Source organism: Apium graveolens, chromosome 2, assembly GCF_009905375.1.
Source record: "Apium graveolens cultivar Ventura chromosome 2, ASM990537v1, whole genome shotgun sequence".
Taxonomy (NCBI): Eukaryota; Viridiplantae; Streptophyta; class Magnoliopsida; order Apiales; family Apiaceae; genus Apium; species Apium graveolens.
The window spans coordinates 269489030-269508046 of record NC_133648.1 but is presented as its reverse complement, the minus strand read 5'-3'; the positions used below and the strand labels follow the sequence as shown (position 1 = coordinate 269508046).

At 33.6% G+C, this 19017-nt stretch overlaps 2 protein-coding genes and 1 long non-coding RNA gene across 4 annotated transcripts; 2 read left to right on the top strand and 1 right to left on the bottom strand.

The window, feature by feature from the left end:
- Positions 1-3935: 3935 nt before the first annotated feature.
- LOC141708466 (protein DNA-DAMAGE INDUCIBLE 1) lies at positions 3936-14282 on the top strand. Of its 2 annotated transcripts, none has more exons than XM_074512113.1 (16): positions 3936-4131; positions 4226-4258; positions 4336-4466; positions 6332-6440; positions 7370-7486; positions 7581-7646; positions 8064-8126; positions 8208-8252; positions 8517-8578; positions 9685-9778; positions 12282-12374; positions 12455-12524; positions 12617-12687; positions 13032-13086; positions 13222-13247; positions 13837-14282. In XM_074512113.1, the coding sequence occupies exons 1-16, from the start codon at positions 4066-4068 to the stop codon at positions 13963-13965; spliced, it is 1230 nt and encodes a 409-aa protein (XP_074368214.1). In that variant the 5' UTR covers positions 3936-4065; the 3' UTR covers positions 13966-14282. The 2 variants fall into 2 exon arrangements, with proteins under 2 accessions (XP_074368214.1, XP_074368213.1); XM_074512112.1 differs by having other exon boundaries at positions 3937-4131; positions 13831-14282.
- Positions 14283-14383: 101 nt separating this feature from the next.
- Positions 14384-16773, top strand: LOC141708465 (uncharacterized). The gene is made up of 2 exons (XR_012569497.1): positions 14384-14687; positions 15456-16773. It is a non-coding gene; the product is annotated as an uncharacterized LOC141708465 (long non-coding RNA).
- LOC141708464 (BTB/POZ domain-containing protein At1g55760) lies at positions 15335-17966 on the bottom strand. The gene is made up of 4 exons (XM_074512111.1): positions 17478-17966; positions 17160-17305; positions 16339-16457; positions 15335-16114 (listed from the first exon to the last, which is right to left on the bottom strand). Exons 1-4 carry the CDS (start codon positions 17618-17620, stop codon positions 15512-15514), a joined length of 1011 nt encoding a protein of 336 aa, XP_074368212.1. The 5' UTR covers positions 17621-17966; the 3' UTR covers positions 15335-15511.
- Positions 17967-19017: the final 1051 nt, after the last annotated feature.

Genomic DNA, 19017 nt, shown 5'->3' with positions numbered 1-19017 from the left:
ATCTTCTGAAAGACAATGAACCCATTATCAGCACTAACAGTGAAGGGGAACTAGTCTTCAAAATCAACAAGAGCAAGATCAGGATCAAAGACTTCAGGACAAGTGAATCAGACTTAATACAGGAAGCCTTGATGGATGTTAAATTATCCACATGTAATAAGGACAAGGTTGCTTTGATTCCTATCATTAATATACTTGATGAAGTGATGGAAGAAGAATCAATCAATGATACTAAAAGAGTAAGAGGACATCCAAAAAGGATAACAGTCTTCGTAATGTCCAGAAAATCATCATTATTGTTTGATCTTGTTCCTAAATGCACCAAAGTCAAATATCTTGAGATAATGCTTCATGAGCTGAACAATCCACCTCCCGTCAATGCACTTAAAATAGAAGCTCGTGATTGTGTACAAGCTAGATTGGATGAGCTGAAAGAATCTCCTCCAAAACCTTCAGATCCCAAGAAGAAAGTCACTAAGAAAGTCTGTTCAGACTCAAAAAGGAGAAGGAAGCAAAGGCAAGAAGCAGAAAAGAACAAAGACAAAGAACACATAGAATATATGTTCAGGCTAGAGGAACATTTCTTTGTAATCTGTAAATTAAGAAATCTGAAATTAAATATGCAATCTAGAATGAATATAATATCTTTATCTGTCTAGAGGTTGTACTTTTTCTTATGGTCAGTTGAGTTATCCTTAGGAATTTGCTTGTCGAACTCTAACAATCATATAGGGGGAGATTGTAAAGCATAATGTAACGTAATTTGTAATCGAGGAACTATAACTCAACTTGTAATACAACAGATAAATATATATTAAATTATGTAGCACAGGAACCCTATAGATGAAGACAGGATAAACACAAAGAACCAAAAGATGCAATTGACTCTTTAAGTCCTCAAACAGATCATGGGAAGAAGATCATTGTCATGTTCAAGCAGCCATGAAGAATAAGACATCAAAGAACTTTAAGCATCAGTTATATGAATTAACTTCAAGTGTTACAGATCAAGGGTTCGGTGAAAGAAGCAATGAATATTCACCAATGTGTATCAGCTCAGAAATACAGGACAAATTAAATTAGGTTCTCTCAATGCTAGTTGTTTGTGAACCAGACCAGTGCACCAAACATCAGTATTCAAAAACTAATTTTAATTCAGTTAAAGAAGAAAGTGTTGATACAGTGAAGAATGGCAACACATAAGCAAAAATATTCTAAGGCAGAGAACTCACCACTCTGGTCTCCATAGAGGTGTAAGGACTACTAGAGAAGCTCATGTGATCGCCACAGGAGAGTTAGAATAAATACTCATCCTCAATCGCCACAGAGTTATTTCCCCCGTGTAACCTCTTTGGTCGCCACAGATGAGTTATTGTGATCTATACTCTGTGGTCTCCATAGAGCTTCCCTCACTAGGGAAACTCTGTGATCGCCACAGAGCAGTCGCCATAGAGAAACACTATAAGGCAACACAAAGGTCGCCATAGAGCAATAACACATGCAACACAGTGGTCGCCATAGAGCAATAACACCCAGGTTACACGGAGCAGTCGCCATAGAAGTCTCTGTACACGGAATCACACTGTGGTCGCCATAAAGTACTTGTGAATGTCCAGTGAATTAAACAGCAGCAGTTCAAGGATATTTATGGACTCGGATGTGCCACATGTCTAAAGGATTGAAAGTCTACAAATGCAGCTAAATGAATACAATTCATTTTAGTTATCTTCTTCAGCTTTCAACAGAGTGTTTACGGGAGCTCCATTAAAGCACCTCATTTATTAAGCTTGTAAACATAGTGTTATTCTGCTGAATTTATTGTAGCTATTCAATTAATTGATTAGATTGTAGCAACCTTAATGATTATATTAATAAAACAATATATTCCTCGAATTGTTTTGTGTCTATTTTGATTCCGCTCTTATAACGAAGAACTTGTAAACGAATCAAAAAAGATTGCAGGTATCATATTCAATCCCCCTTCTACGATACTTTGGGACTAACAAATATCCATGACAGTTTTATGGTATAACACTAATCCCAAGTAATATGGGCTAAAGCGTGTTTGCTGCATACATTGAATGATAAGGTGTCTCTTGTTACATACTTTAACAACAAAATATAACAAATGATACTACTTGCGTGGTAGAATGTCTTCTTGTTACACAAAAATTAAGAACGTGGCTAGGGCTGCATTGAGAAATCATGAGGTTATACCCCGATTATGAAAGTGTAAATATGCAACACTCTTTACAAAATGGTACATCTTGATACTCTTTAGCTAATAGCCAATCTTTGTGATACTCATTTCAAAGTAGCGTGTATAAATGACATTTAGCGCTGCAATACCGTCATGACTATATTGATATATACTTAGTAAAATATGGTGTATCTTATTAAAATATGTAGGGATGACAATCGGGTCAGTCGAAACGGGTTTAGCAAAAACCAAACCTGATTTTTTTGCCAAAACCGAACCCGGAAAAACCCAAACCACTAAAAATCGAATCCATCAGGTTTTGTTCGGGTTCGGCTCGGTTCGGCTTTGTAGATCTCTACCAAGTTGCACCTTCATTTGCACAAACTCTAGTGAAAGATTATTAGGATATGATTTGAGCAAAGTGCTCAGAAATCTGACGATATGGAAATTTTTGGAGTTGAATAAGAGGGTTCATAAAATACAATGGATCATACTTCTAAAAATAAAATTGTTGGTGAAATAATGCAACAATCTTGACCTTTAGTATACCTGTATTGAATTTATTGCTGAAAACATGTTTAAGCGACTTTAATGCACTAGTTTATAAAGAGTACAATTTTTTAATACTAATATTAGTAATATATTATATTACTACTTATAAAATATAAAATATTAGTTATATATTAACACGAGTTTCGATCGGGGGTCAGAACGGAATGGGTTTCGGGTTCGAAACGGTATGCCTTAAACCCAAACCCGACCCGAAAATGGTCCGGGTTTAAAAATAAAACCCGAATCCGAATTCAAACCCGAACTATCCGGGTTCGGTAAAACCCGATCAGATCGGTACAGATCGGGTATCCATCAGTTCGGTACAACTTGATATCCGTAAATATATGTTGCATTAGTTATTTTATACAGCACACATAAAATTTACAAAATTATTAATTGAGTAAGTGATAATTATTAATTATTTAAATCCTATCTTTTCAATAGAATATGAACATTTACTAGTTTCATCACGTAAATATATGAATCATGTATAATTTTTTTTTTATGATTTATTCAGTCCGTCACCTTTTTTTATTTTCTAATTCTTTCCAAATTTAGTCACTTTAATCAAATAGATTATTTATTTTTAATCAATTAAACAGATTTAAACCATTTTCATGAACTCAGATTTTAACCATAAAGTCTTTTATCTGAACCAATTAAAATCATGATTACAAATTTTAAAAATCTGAACTAACTTATTGAAGTATTGATTTGCGTTTTTTAGAAAATTGAATGACATATCTGTGCTAAGTTTTAGCGAATCAGTTAAATATTTTTAACCAAATTATTGACTATTCTTGAAAAATTGGTTTGATTTCTAAAATTGAGGTCAGGATATATGAAAAGATAAATGAAATACTCCCTCTGTACCACAATATTTTTCCCATTTTGACTATTCTTGAAAAATTGGTTTGATTTCTAAAATTGAGGTCAGGATATATGAAAAGATAAATGAAATACTCCCTCTGTACCATAATATTTTTCCCATTTTGATTTTTGTCACTGTCCATGTTAAGCGATTGACTATTAATTTACGGTTAATCTATAAGATCAAACATAGTGATGAGTGATTTTGTTGTATTCGTGTTTACGAGTACTTTAATACATGGAAGTTTTTATATTTAATACTAATACGAAATTAAAGATTTGTATTGACAAACGTCCGATACAACCTTGTATGTATTGTACTCATAGAAGGTCAACAATCCAAGGACAAAAGGCTTTGGGAAGAAGAAAAGAATATCAGTTTCTTAGCTTTATATATAACATTAACACAACCTCTATCTTCTATTTTTTACTAAACAGAACAGATGAAGATAACTATTATGACTGCTGATGAACAAATCATCACTTTAGATATCGATCGTGATGAAACTGTATGTTTTCTCTTCAACCCTTTTCTTAAAAATCAAATCTTTATGTATTTCTTGTTTGATTCATTGATTAAAAACTGCCCATTTGTTGAAACAGGTTGAAAATTTGAAAGCCCTTCTTGAAGTTGAGGTCAGATTTGGTGATGTTTGTGTGTTTTAGAGGTTTATGTTTGATTGGTATTATGTAATTTTGTTTTATGTTAGCAGACACAAGTGGCATTGCAGCAACAACAGCTGTTGTATAATGGCAAGGAGATTAGGAATGGTGAGAAATTGAGTGTTCTTGGGTTGAGTGATGGTGATTTGGTTATGATGGTTTCTGGTTCCTCTACTCCTGGGTAATGCTTGTGTACATGTGGTCTGTAAATTAGTATTTTTTTTTCGGTTTTGGTAGATCGTATTGTGTGAATAATCTTATTTGACTGTTAAAAATGTGTGCCTTATGTTCTTAATGCCTCAACTAAATGCATAGGGTTTTATCATTTATCAATTTGATTTGTGCTATATAACTACTGGTTGCTCCCGATGAGACAAAAGGGTCTGATTTGTAGGGGGTTTAGATTTAATATCAAGTAAATCTCGGGTTCAAACAGTTGGGAATGAAATTAGATAATGATATTGTATATTTAGGCAGTTACCTGGTTCGGGAGAATGTACATAATTAATTAAGGGATCAATCAGTTTGTTCTTAGGTCCGTGTCAACATATAAAAGGGAATGCTTGTGCTTTAGCCTTCAAGTATATACATCGACATTTTTGAGTGAGTGGAAGAGGGAACAAAAGGGTGTAAACTTAAAACATGTAATTCCATTTATTGACCAACACTTTGTTAAAAATGTGTGCTTTATGATTTATGTTCTTGATGCCTCAACGAATTGAGTTTCCAGTTTTGACAAATGCATAGGGGTTTAGCAATTATGGATTTGGTTTGTTCTATAAGACCAAAGGTTGCTCCTGAATCCTAATGAGACAAAAGGGTTTGATTTTTAGGTGGGTTTAGATTTAATGTCCAGGAAGTCCCTGGTTAAACAGTTGGAAATGAAATTAAATACTGATAATGTATCTTTAGGCAGTTTCCGGTGCGTGATAGTGGATGGGATTCAGGGAAGAGTCGGTATGTTCCAGTTCTGGGTTACATTGACATATAAAAAGGAATGTTCGTGCTTCAGCCTTCAAGTATGTACTTGGACATTTTTGAGCAAGTGGAAGAGGGAATAAAAAGGTGTAAAATTGAAACATGTAACTCCACGTATTGACCAACACCTTGTTAATTATTTAATTCAGATACGCTAATTTGTTTGCTGTTGAAATCAATTTTGACTACTATTTACTAGCTAAGAAGTTGAAGTTTGTAGTGAAACAATTATTAAACGATGACAATATTGTACAATAAACTTTCAATCCGGACTGCTCTGAATCTGTTTTACGACTTGCAAATCATTAATTGGAAATTGCAACACTTGTACAAATCGATTCTTGCAGCGAATAGAGTTTCTTGTCCTTTTTTTATATATTTATAATTTTAATCAAGTTAGAGATCTAAAAGAAAAATGCCTTGTAAACCTTTTTTGTAGACTGTGCAGTGGTTTTTTGCAGAATGCAGACTCTTTGATTTCTTTTTGGCTTAATTATAATTTAAACCTTGAAGTATGACGTTTTGTACACATGAACCCTTAAAGTTTAAATTCATACACATCAACCCCCTATGTAACAATTGTGTACATCGTGATCCTTGATCCGACAAAACACTCTTGACTCGTTAAATGTCACATTTTTGAGCTAGGTATTGGGGGCGGATAATTGTTTTTTCACCCCGAAATTGCAAGTTCGTATCCTCCCAAACAAAGGAGTTAAGCTTTGAAGAAAAAAACAATTTTCTAGCCACAATACCGTGCCTGAAAATGTGACAAATAACGATTCAGGAATGTTTGATTGGAGCAAGGGCCAGGATATACACATCAGTACATAAGGGGTTCAAGTGTATGAGTTTTTTCTTTAAGGGTTTATGTGTACACGACATCATACTTTAAGGTTCAAGTTATAATTAAGCCTTTTTTTACTTGTCCCTTTTTGTTTTGTGTGCTGTATGTAAGCATGAATTGAAGACTTCCTTTTAACAAATTTTTTTCCTATCTCAACTTCCAGTGAGGAATGTACTTTTATTTTATAGAATCCTTATGGGTTTCACTTTTTAATATTTCAGTCCGTCAGCCAATGACTTGAGCTTTAATCAGGATGGGTCCGCGGCAAATCCTGTGGCATTTCAGCAGCATATCCGCAATGATTCCAACTTGATGTCACAATTGTTTCAGGTAAAAGATAAAGCTAGAGTGTTGTGAGGAGTGGGTCTGAATTTCACCATAATCATAACATAATTTTTTTTCCTTTTATTATTTTTACTGTGGATTTTGGGTTAACTGTATATTAGTGATTCTCAAAGTTTTTTTCTTTTTGTATATTGCTCTTTTGGAGTAAATATTGTAAAAATATTGAGTGGAATGTTTGTTTCCTTTCCATCCATGACATATAAGTTAGTTTGTATTTTTTTTCCTGTTTTTCTAAGTCTTAGAGCAAGACCATGGTAATGCTAAAATGGGTGCTATTTCTATTATATAACATCTAAGAAAAAACCTCACTCCAATTGGGTGCTAAACATGAATGAAATATAGCAAAATGCTAAATCTTGTGCTAAATATAGAACCTAGTATATATGTTGCTATACTTGCCACCTAAGCATGCAAGTAGGAAAGTGCAGATAGATGAGTCTTTGAAGAAGTAAAGTGACAAATAATATAGTGCAAGTAAAGATTAGTTGAATGAAATGTACCTATTTTTAGATATATTGGTGCCATTTTGAAACTTTGCATTGGATCACAAGTTTTATTCTAACATCAAAAATCACTTACTGATTTCATAATATAACAATGCTAGATGTATTTAAGCACCACCATTGGACTTGTTATTAGTAACATGCTGTGCTTTTACATTACATAACATGTTTCCGTTGTTTTTTTTAAATATATTCGAGACAAAGAAGTTTTAGGAGTAATAAGCAAAAAATAAAGTCTAGGAGCAGTGAATTTTTCTACTGCCATTCTTCTATAATTATCATTTTCTTTGCCTTGTTAATTTTCAGTTGGCTATTTTGTCACTTTTCATCCTACATCACAAATTTCAACCATGTTGAACCAATTAGCTCAAGCAAATATTTCTCTGGTTACTAAAAACTTTTTTCTTTCAGACTGATCCACAATTAGCACAAGCTATTCTTGGGAATGATCTTAATAAGCTACAACAGCTTTTAAAGGAGCGTAATCGCCATAAATCTGAAATGCGACGTCAACAAGATGAGGAATTAGTATGTAACTTGAAAGATAATAACTATAGTACAATGGCAGTTGACATTAAGCACACATTCTCTGCTAATGCGTGGGGTTCATTTTGTTTTGTAGGCATTGCTATATGCAGATCCTTTTGATGTGGAAGCTCAGAAGAAAATTGAAGCTGCAATTCGGCAGGTTGATATGTTTTTTGGATTACTTAAATCCCTTGTATCATCTTCGGGTATTATTTATCCGGGAATTTAAGATATTCCTATCCCACACCCATATGCATGCACGTGGCTAGTTATTTGGCTAAAGTTCAATGGAAATTCCATGGAACATGGTTGTGAACATTAGAGAATCTAACATAATTTTATAAGCTGCAAATAAGTTGCTTAATATAGTTGGCTAATAAGTTGTATTAAACATTCCTGCTTTCCTAAGTGTCATGGCAAAGACGCTTTTAATAAATAGTTTATATCTATTAAATATATTTTAACAAACAGTATGTACAGAACTTTGTGAGGATAGCCTCATCACATATTCAATTTCATCCTCTTCTTTCTCTTTTCTTTAAAAAAATCATGTACAATTGAGATATTGCATTTACAGAAAAGTATTGATGAGAACTGGGAAGCTGCAATAGAACACAATCCAGAAGCTTTTGGAAGAGTGGTATGTGAATTTGGTTACTCTTGTAAGCATTGTAATAAATCAGTTTAACATATATACTTGATTTATTATGCAACTTCTCAGGTCATGTTGTACGTTGATATGGAGGTCAATGGTGTCCCTTTAAAGGTAGTGATTTTAAAAAATCTTTGTCTATAGTATTCTTATCTAGTTTTACTTGGGGGTAAAATGTTCAACTGAAAAATAACAAAGGCTTTATTGTTTATGTGTTGCTTTGGCAATCTATTTTTTTGTGGACATCAACTGTAAATTATGTGTACCTATATCTCAAGTAATTGTTCATAAATAATACTCTTTTTATTTTGATGCTGTTTAGTACCACTCTCACTTTCTTTTCTGATGATCACAACTATTAATGTCATATCATTTCAGGCATTTGTTGATAGTGGAGCTCAGTCAACTATTATATCCAAAAGCTGTGCTGAGCGGTGCGGGTATGAGATCTTTCTATAAATGATTATGGCCCCTTTTGGCTTACCTCTCTTAAAGTTACCAATTTATAGAATTATTTTTATGGCTCTATTGGTGACAGTTTAACTAACAAGTTATTATATCTGTGGATAGTTTAATCGAAACTAAGAAGTTATAATACATGTGGCAGTAGTTATTATACTTGAGTTACAAATAAATTGAAGTCACATATGGCACATGATTTATTTATTTTTGTCAAATGATCTTTTCTTCTGTTTTTTTTTTGAAATTAAATTTTGTAAGATAGTTTTAAGCCGTTATTTATTATTTGATGAACAGACCAAATATTTTAATTATAATTTAAAATTTAAGATAAAAGCAGGCTCTACATCTTTGCTTTTCTTGAAACCAATCCCTTTATGTCAGGATTTAGCTATCGTCTAGCACGTACAGTATATTCACACGCATTTCATGTCATCTTTTTAGCTCTCAATCATGTCTCTGTTAAGTTATGTGTAGAGGAGTTAGCATAGAAATCTTACGGATCCTTCAAAGTTAAAGGACTAAGATGTGTCTTTATAATCTTATTCTGAGATCATATTGTGCGGAGCTGAACTGGTTGTAATGATTCTAAAGCATATAGGTCATGTTATCTAATCAGACCAATTTTAGTTATCATGTTTGACTTTTAAGTGGTCAAATTGACCAATTTTTGACCAAAGATTAAAACTCATTCGTTTATTATTTAAAAAAACTGAAAATTACATCGTAAAATAGATTAATTGTAATTTTTAATGATATAATTTTTGAAGTAATTTCAGTTATATTGTATACATAAACTTCAGTCAAATTTCGGTCAATTTGACCATCAAAAGTCAAAGCTGGACAACTAAAAAGGGACGGAGGGTGGGAGGGAGTATAAATTATCATCCTAGTGGGTTGTTCATATTCGCATGTAACAGCTTGTACTATAATTGGATTTTCGTAGTTAGTACACTCTGACAGCTTTTTGACAAGTTAAACCACTCATTATTTTGTTATTGTAACGTTGATCTAGATTTTTGGCCTGTATATGTTTAATGTACATTATAGGCTGGTAAATGTTTGTTTTTGTAATGTACTATCTCAGATTGTTGAGGCTTTTAGATCCTCGTTTCAAGGGAATAGCTCATGGAGTTGGTCAGTCAGAAATCCTTGGTCGGATACATGTTGCTCCTATTAAGGTAATGCACCTAGTGTCCTCTACTAAATATTAAACTTAAGATAATGATCCATTGAGAATTTTTCTTATGAGAGCTCGCTGCGTATTTTTTTTATGCATTTTGGTGTTTCAGTCTACAAATATGTAAACGTAGTACTTGATTCTTTTGTAGCATTTTCTTAATATCGTTTTTACTAGGTTAAGTGTGTATTACCTGAGAAAATTTGCGGCTGTGTTAAGTAGACCTTGCAAGCCCTTTTTCACTAGGAAATACATACATATATTCATATTTGTAAATGTAGGACGAGGTCTAGGGTTAGGGATTTAGGAACTCTTCCCGAATAAATATATTAAAGAAAGAGGTTTTCTCACAGTAAATTAAAAAAATAAATCCAAATTATCTAGAATATGCAGCTAGTAGAGTGGGGTCCTTACCTCCACTTGGTTAAAAGAGAGAGGCTGTTTGCAGAGACCCCACTTGAACAACACAAAACAATAATTTATCACAGATACAAGAACATTATATAAAGCAGGCTATATATTTTGAACAACTAGTATTATGCACTAAAGTAACAAGTTAAAATAGCATGTGAAATCAGCACGAAAAAAGCAAGAACAAAACCAAAAAGCTACGGCCTAAAATACCAACCCTCATCTCAAAGCACCCTCACGCTGGAACTGTCAACCCTCCATGCAAATCAACTATCCTAATTCTGCGTATCTAGGAACTCTGTATGAGTTTCTCGTCAAGGGTTGAGCTTCATGATTAGCTTCATTTGCTCATCCCACATTTTTCCCTGCCTGCATCTCCTCCTCAAGCCTCTACCAATATACTCTCCAGTCTCCACCCTCTTCATTTTCGGATGTTTGCCTGCCAATGTGGCCAAACCATCCCAATCTTGCTCCCTTATTTATTGCCAAACTAGGCATGACTCCTATTTCCTTCTATAAAACACCATTTTGTATTCTGTCCAAATCCAACATGGTGTGATCTCAAGTCTACTTAAGCATCCTCATTTCCACCTCCTCTTCATGTGCACATTCCTTAAAGCCTAACACTAGGACCCTACTTCGTAAATTTAACTTTGTCACACTGTGACAATCCTCCACTTTATCCATATATGATGCTTGACATACGGACGCCATCTTCAATTTCTCCTCTCCGAATGGCAGTAATGATAGTTATGAGTATTACAACAGGTATATAGAAATCTAGATCTTGAAAGATATTTTCCCATTGTAGAGAATATTATAATCTGTTTGGGTACACTTTTTTAAAAAACTTGCTTATGACTTAGAGTTGCTTAAATCGTAAAGCTAATATTTTAATTTATTAAATTTATCGGTAATATGTAACTTGTGAGTTGTTAAAAATAGAAAATTAAAAATATTACTTAAAATTGTACATGTGGATGATGATATTAACTTTTATTAAAAAACAAAAATTAAATAAGTTATTCTGAATTGTATAATCCTATCAACTTACGAATTTGAGTTATTTTTTGTTTGTTTGATTTTACAAGTAATCTATTTTACGTATTGCATAAATACACTCATTTTACCCAGATTAAAATGGAGTTGCTTAAATTAAGCCCAAACGGGCTCTTGCTCTCAATCTTAGTCTTATGTAAATCTACTTTTCAATACTCACTTCTTGTATAAATCTAACATTATACATCTAGAATATTTCTAATAATTTACTTATGCAAACTAAAACGCCTAACAAATTAATTTATCCTTGAACAATATATATTAAATAAGTAGGATCATGTTCCTCTTAGAACCCTTAGCCTAAGAACTCTTAAAACTTATACCTCTTAGGTAAGTTACTAAGATTCTCCGGCAGAACTCGACTTATTTTGTAGTTTTGTATTTTTCAGCTGAACTTTGTATTTTGAATTCAAATCATGAGATATTTTAACAATTGAATTCTAAGAGTCTATTCAGAATTTTGGGTTCTGCAACTGCATTTACCTTATTTGTAGTATTAATTAGGGTTCTCCAGCACAATTCTCTTTATTGTGTAGTAATGTGCCATTTAAGTAGAGTTCAAGTGTAGAACATAACATTTTTTAGCATAATTCGCTTTATTCTGTAGTATTAATACGCTATTTACGTAGAGTTCAGGTGTAGAACTTTGCCTTATTTATAGTATTAATTATGGTTCTGCAGTAGAATTGCACATGCAAAATGTCGTGTTCATTGAATGTATTTTGAAATTATTTTAAACACACACAACGATGCAAAAAAACATGTATTTAGATTTAGATCTTGAAAGTCTATTTATAATTTAGGGTTCTGCAGAACTAGCCTTATATTGTAATGGTTCTAAGGTTCTATTTTAAGGATTAGTTCTAAGTTGAACGCACCCTTAAATAAGTATTTTTACTAATTTATTTGTCTGCAATTCTGCATCAATATTGTTTCTAATTGTAAATAATTTTTCTTGAACTGTTTATCCAGTGTCTAACCTTAAAATGAAAAGAGTAAATGCTTATTTTTGTACTTGGTATGTAATCTGACAGATTGGGAGTATATTTTATCCTTGTTCCTTCTTGGTACTGGATGCTCCAAACATGGAATTTCTCTTTGGTCTGGATATGCTCCGTAAGCACCAGGTATCTTTTTGCTCTTTAGGTTCTGTTATAATTTGTTTATCACAAAGTTGTGAAATCTCTCAATTAGCTGTTGCATGCAGTGTATGATCGATTTGAAGGACAATGTACTCAGGATTGGCGGGGGAGAGGTTGCAGTACCATTTTTGCAAGGTGGATATTGTCTTTGTATATGTTCCCTTGTTAAGATATAGTCATGTGCTCTTTCAAAAGTTAACGTTCTTTTCTGTGCTTGGCCTAATTAGAGAAAGACATTCCGCCCCGGTATCTGGATGAAGAGAGATTTGCACAGGAAGCATCCAGCTCAGGAGCCCAGGTAGGACAACCTTTATCAGTTTCACTCTTTTCTATCTTGTAGCCCGAATTTTTTGCTGTCCATTATGTTGCTTCTCGTTAAGTATCTTTTAAAATTCTTCAGATATTGACTGGTTGGTCGTGCAAGGTTTTTCTGGTTATCTATATGAATGGTGCACTGTTAGATGTGGTGACATACCATTTAAATGTCTGCTTGGATCATAGTTTAATCTCTTTTTCTCTTAAAGATACATGTGCCACATTTAGGCATTCAAACTAGATTGGCGGATGTGCCGCATTGCACTCTAACCATGCATCTTTTTATGCGGATGTAAATTACATATGTTATGTCTCTTTCATCTTCAGGTAACATCTGGGACAAAAGAGAAGAGTAACGTGCCAGCAGGGGGACAGTCTTCTGGTAATTACTTTAGACAAAGTTTTGTGTAATGCACAATGATTGCATTATTCTATATTTCTAGTTAAGGCTGATATACATATATAAACCATTGCTGATAGTATTGACATACTTGTCAATTCTTTCCCTTACCTGCAGGAGCTGGCAGTGGTAGCGCCACCCAGGTAATTATCAAAACCCGGTAGACTTGAATCTCTTGTGTTAAATGATCTTTTTTTATATTATTGTTTGGTGGTATATGGTTATGTTTATTACTTCATTTCGAAAGCTATGGATAATTGATCGAATTACTGCATAGGGGACTATTTAAAATAGAACATAATCTTTTTAAGTAATCCTATAAAGACTAGTTTTTCCATCACAATTTCAGTTCATTTTATGCGGGATCGGTAAATGCACGGGGCAAGTCCTCATCAAATGAACTAAAAATTTACAAAAGAACTGGTCCATAAGTTTAATATAAATATTTTAGTATAAGCCATGAGAGAATTAGTAGTCCCTTGTCCTGTAAAATGAGAGCGATTAGTCCTATCATCTAATGCATCCCTTGAAACAACAAAGCTCTTGTTACAACTGATGGTGCTGCTTTTGATCTATAGCTTCATCATATGCAGCCTAGACAGTCTACATATCTGGTAATGGTATATCACTGCGATTTGTTTTACACAGTATATGTACTTTATATTGCTGCGATTCTGGTTAATCACTAATTTGTTTATACCACATAATACCGTGAACACTTTGTAGATGCAGGGACCTGATTTTGAAGCCAAAGTTGTGAAGCTAGTTGAACTAGGGTTTGGAAGAGAAGCTGTGGTACAAGCTCTAAAATTCTTTGATGGTAATGAAGAGCAGGCAGCAGGATATCTTTTTGGTGGTTGACGATGTCTATTAATCTTATATTTACATGGACCAAGCAAAGCTTTTATATTGCAACCCAGATAGTGTACACTGCGATGTTGATCACAGAAAAATGCTTGATTTTAAATGAGAAATTACGGTTCAAGATGTTAAAGATTTTGATGAAGATGCATGAGATGTTTCACTTGTGCGCTACGTCGCCAACGTTCTTTTCTTTGTTTCAATTTATTGAACACCTGGCATGAAATGCTCTGTATTTCAAGGGAATGTTTGTTTACATAGATTATAATTAAAGACTTATTCAGCTAATCTCTATAATTAAAGACTTATTCAGCTAATCTCTGGTTGTTATTAATTCTGTCCATGAGTACACATTATGTTACAAATTTCGAATTGTAGTGGTCAATTAAGGTAGTATGTTACAGTAATGTGACTTGAAATTTATGTGAGGAAAGCAAATAAAAAGAAGCAATTTGTGAATTAAGGTTTTGAGTATGTAAATAAAAAGCAGCAGTCTGTAAATTAGCATAGTTACAAAGACTAAAACTAAAATGGAACCTTGGACCAACCAGAGAGAATATGCTTGGGAGCAAGTATGAGAATTGAGTTTACTTATATAAGTGAAAATGCAGATCCAGGTAATATTCCCATTATATCCCTCCATTATTTGTAATAGCTGGAGAGAAAGCAAGTTGATCACAGAAAGGAAGGTGAGATTTCAAAGTGAAAAAGCCTTGCAGCTGGTAAGTCTCAGTTTCTTCTCCAACACAGTTATAATAATTTTCAGTTCAAAGGATATGAATGAATGATTGATAGCTATAAAACAATTAAGCTCGTATATTTTCTTTGTTACCTTTTCTTAATAATGAGAAACAATTTGAAAGAGCCGAGCCGACCGCCAGAACCGCGGGTGGTCAGAAGAGACGGATGAAGATGATTACATACATGTCTAGAATATAGTGTATACAGTTTTATCACTTTATCGGATACAAATGCATATGTTGTATGGGCAAGTAATCCTTAGCTGCTTATGTAGGAGATTTTACTATGCTTGCTGTATTGATTTTTATGTGTTCCATGAATAGTCATTACTCATCTCAAATATTAGACAAACATTCATATATGATATATGTATTTAGGAAAATGCTAAATCCAGATTTTGTTTTTAAGATCCAGAGTAAATGAGTTATAAAAAGACTAAATTGCCCTCCCTAAATGCACATCAACAATTTCAGGAAAATTTAATATGAGGGTAATATAGTCCTTTTAATAGTATATTAACATTTCCCATGTATTTATCATCAATGTATAGTTATGCATCATAATTCATATGCACACACCAGAAAATCCATTAACTTTATTAATCTAGTACTCCGATTTACTAAACTGATAGCACAAATTGTATTCTGAGTTTTTCATTGAAATCAATAGTAATATGCTGTACATGTAGGCAAACCATTTCATTTCAAAGAATGCTTGAATTCTTATGCAACAAATTTTGTACAATACAGCTTGTTCTAATCATGTACAGAACTACACACCACATGCATATTTGTTCACAATTGCTTCAGAACCCCTTCCATGCACCAAGAACTTCATGAAAGATATCAAAGATCAGATCCCTATCTGCTGACTGCAGAAAGGTATTCAATTCATCCCGAAGATCATATATTTTGCCAAACTTCACAAGATACTGCATGCAGCTGCTCTTCAGTTTTGGCAATTGATACAGAAAAGCGTTTTGAAGCCGATCGAGAACATTCTTGGCATCAATATCTTCAAGTAGACTATCATGGCATGCCTCTTTTAAATCGGATATGTCATACTTATCAGCTGCTTGGAGAAGTGCCAGTCGATGAGTTAGAAATACCTCGTTTTGTATGTTCCCATACATGTAACTGAGAAATACATAACAAACTTCACTTGACATGTCAGAGATGTTTACAGTGGACAGTTCTTTCTCTTTAAGATCATGAGAGAACATGCTGAGGAATACAGGGGACCTTGCAGCAAGAATTGCACGATGAGCTCCAATGCTTCCATCAGAAGTATTAATTACAATATCCGTGTGTATGCTCTCAGATAACATTCGGCCAAGGGCTGTAAGAGCCGTTGCATTCGATTCTCTTTGCGTTGCTCCTTCAGCCCAGATTGAACAAGGTTCCTCACCCTGTAACACATAAGTAAATCAAGTGCAATGAGCAAGTACACCATTATACTGCTACATCTCTGTTTGGTGAAGATATATTGGATGAATGCATAACCAGATTTTTTGATATTACTATTACACTCTGATCCACTAATAGTATATGCAGTAGTCACAAATCTTGAAGAATTCCACAATTCTGAAAAGAAGGGGAAAAAAAAAGGAAAGAAGGCATCTACGATGCTTACATTTTGGGAGGCAATCTTCAAATCAATGAATTCAACATCAATGATGAATTTCCCTGTCAAAGGTACTTCAAGTGCCCAAACAAAATCTTCGTTATTCTTGATTTGCTTATCAGTAATTTCTGCAGGTACACAGTAATAAGAATAGTTGGAGGACACAGCAGGACAAAGAAATCAACCCTTAGGCAAGATTTACCCTTTCCCAACCGACTCAAACATAAACAAATTTTAACCATATATTTTTTGTTCAGGTTCCAAATACACATTGTGGCCATTATCGCAAACTAGAACTGGACTGTACGAGGATCTAAAACTGAAAGTCTAGCTAGCAACAACCCTGTGTTAACATATAACTTGCTTGTCTAAGATTAACTACTGAAGACAGTATTTTCTTTGTCCCTTGGCTTTAAGAAAATGAGAACTGGGAAATTAGGCATATGAGCATATCTAATCACTTCTACCATACATCAGTAATGATTTTTGCTTAATTCAGTGAAGTCATACTAAAGACTTGGCATAAATAAATACATCATGCTATTTGATCACATCTAGAAGGAAGATTAATGAAAAACAAGTTGCGCCGCTAGTCTTTTCTTATAGGCAAAACAGATCCTTTGAAAGACCACATTCATAGACATGTGAGCCATAACATTAGTAGGCACGACTATTGGTATTGTTGCGAGAAACTCTGTAATATTTCAGGATTTAATGTATCATCTCTAAATTAATCTGAATAGACAATAGATTTGATACCTTTTATAAATACATAAACAATTAACATAGTACAAGTCAGAATGAAAAAGACTTGATTTCACGAAATATACCTGGATGAGCCAAGGTTGTCCGATTTCCGAGTGAAGAGACGACTCGAATGATGAAAGATGCAATTGGAGGATTATTTTTGGTTAAACTTGATACTTCTGGGTACAACTTTATGAACAAACTCCTGTTCTTTTCAACAGCTAAATGCCTTCATTTCAAACAAAAAAAACACAAAAAATCCTGTCAAACACCAAGATAGAGCAGGTTGATACAGACATCAAAATATTACAAATCACTGACCTCAATAATAAAAATCACATGTTTTTAGTTTTTATTTAGACGAATTCCAAAATTTAGTGATATCGTAAATATTTGCTAACCAGTTCCACTTGCCGATCTTGAAAGGATCTGATTTGCGGTAAGTACAAGAGGCCAAATTGTCGATTCGCCATTGAGCAAGCCTGGAGGTTGTTTCAACACGATAAGCAGAAGAAGGGTCAGTCATCCTAGTAAAAGCAAGCATAGATGTAATTTCATGGATGCAATCAAACAATCCCTCCAACAACTGATCCCCGTGTTTTCCCAGCTTTATATGTTTTCTGCCTCCTGTTCTTCTTATTAAATCACCTATGCATCCAACCTCACATAAACAAGAATAGAATCTTGATACTGGAATCAAGATGATCAATATATTAGGGTGACCAAGTTTCTTGAATGGTACGCAAGAATTTCAAAATATAAGAATTTGCTTTAAGTTATGAAAGTTTGCAGGGGAGGATTTAGTAAATGAAAAAGATAGTTGATGAGCTCATGTTTAGTGTTAACTTGCACTTTACTTGAGGTGTGTAGTGTCTTCTTATGTGTAAAGTATATGTGTGTTCTTGGAAAGGAACAGGTTTGTTTCTACAATTTCGGGTCCTTTGAAGCAAAGTATCTGTTTTTTATATATATATAAAATATGTATATTTAGTACTCATTTGAATTATGATATTTTTAACTGATGACGAAATTTCAATATAAATATGTATTATAAACTCATTCTCATTCCCATGACATAGATGACCCTTGTTGCCTCAAATTTCTTAAGATCATGATTCCCACCTGCCTAGGATTTCTTTTAAGATGATGATTCCGTCATAAACTAATAAAAATAGAATTATTAAAAAAAAGTTTTCTCAACCATGCTGCGCTAACTCTCAGTAGACAACATTGTCCAACATATGGGGAGGGCAATCTGAAGCTTACGAAATCAATACATTTCTGACAATAAAAAATTACAAGTTGCTAAATATAATAATGCAAGAGATTATATAGGGGGGCATTGGAATCTTGAGGGACAACAAATGCAAAATGAAATATGATTGGAGGAGATGAAATACAAGTTGACAAGAAAGATGTGTTGTTTTCTCTTTGGTGGGACAGAGACACAGGACATCCAACTATCTTTCATCAGAATCTTTCCAAGGGATTCCAATAATGCAAGCATTCTTCTCCTAAACCTCACACCAGATACTATTCAATTTTGTACCAATCCATGTTCAAACATAATACAGTGTTATAGTTAGAAAATTAGGATTTTAGAGCTTAATTTAATTATGTTCTTGTAATCCTAAAATTTAATGATCGGATATTATTTAATGATATTTGAAATTAAATTTTCATGTATGGTTTTAAGAATTTTCTTAATGAAATCTATATGAAATGAGAGTTGAAAATAACTTGGAAAAGCTTGAAATTTTTGAGAATGTTTGTCCCACGTTGAAATAAATAAAAGGGGTTGTGTGCTTTATATGTTATCACACACATGAGTAGTATACAACTACTAAGGTGTGTGATGGTCCATTGTGTTGTTGTGTGCTTCACGCGCACACACCAACCGAGGTAGCGCAAGCGAATGTTGTGCTTGGAACCGCAAGTGGG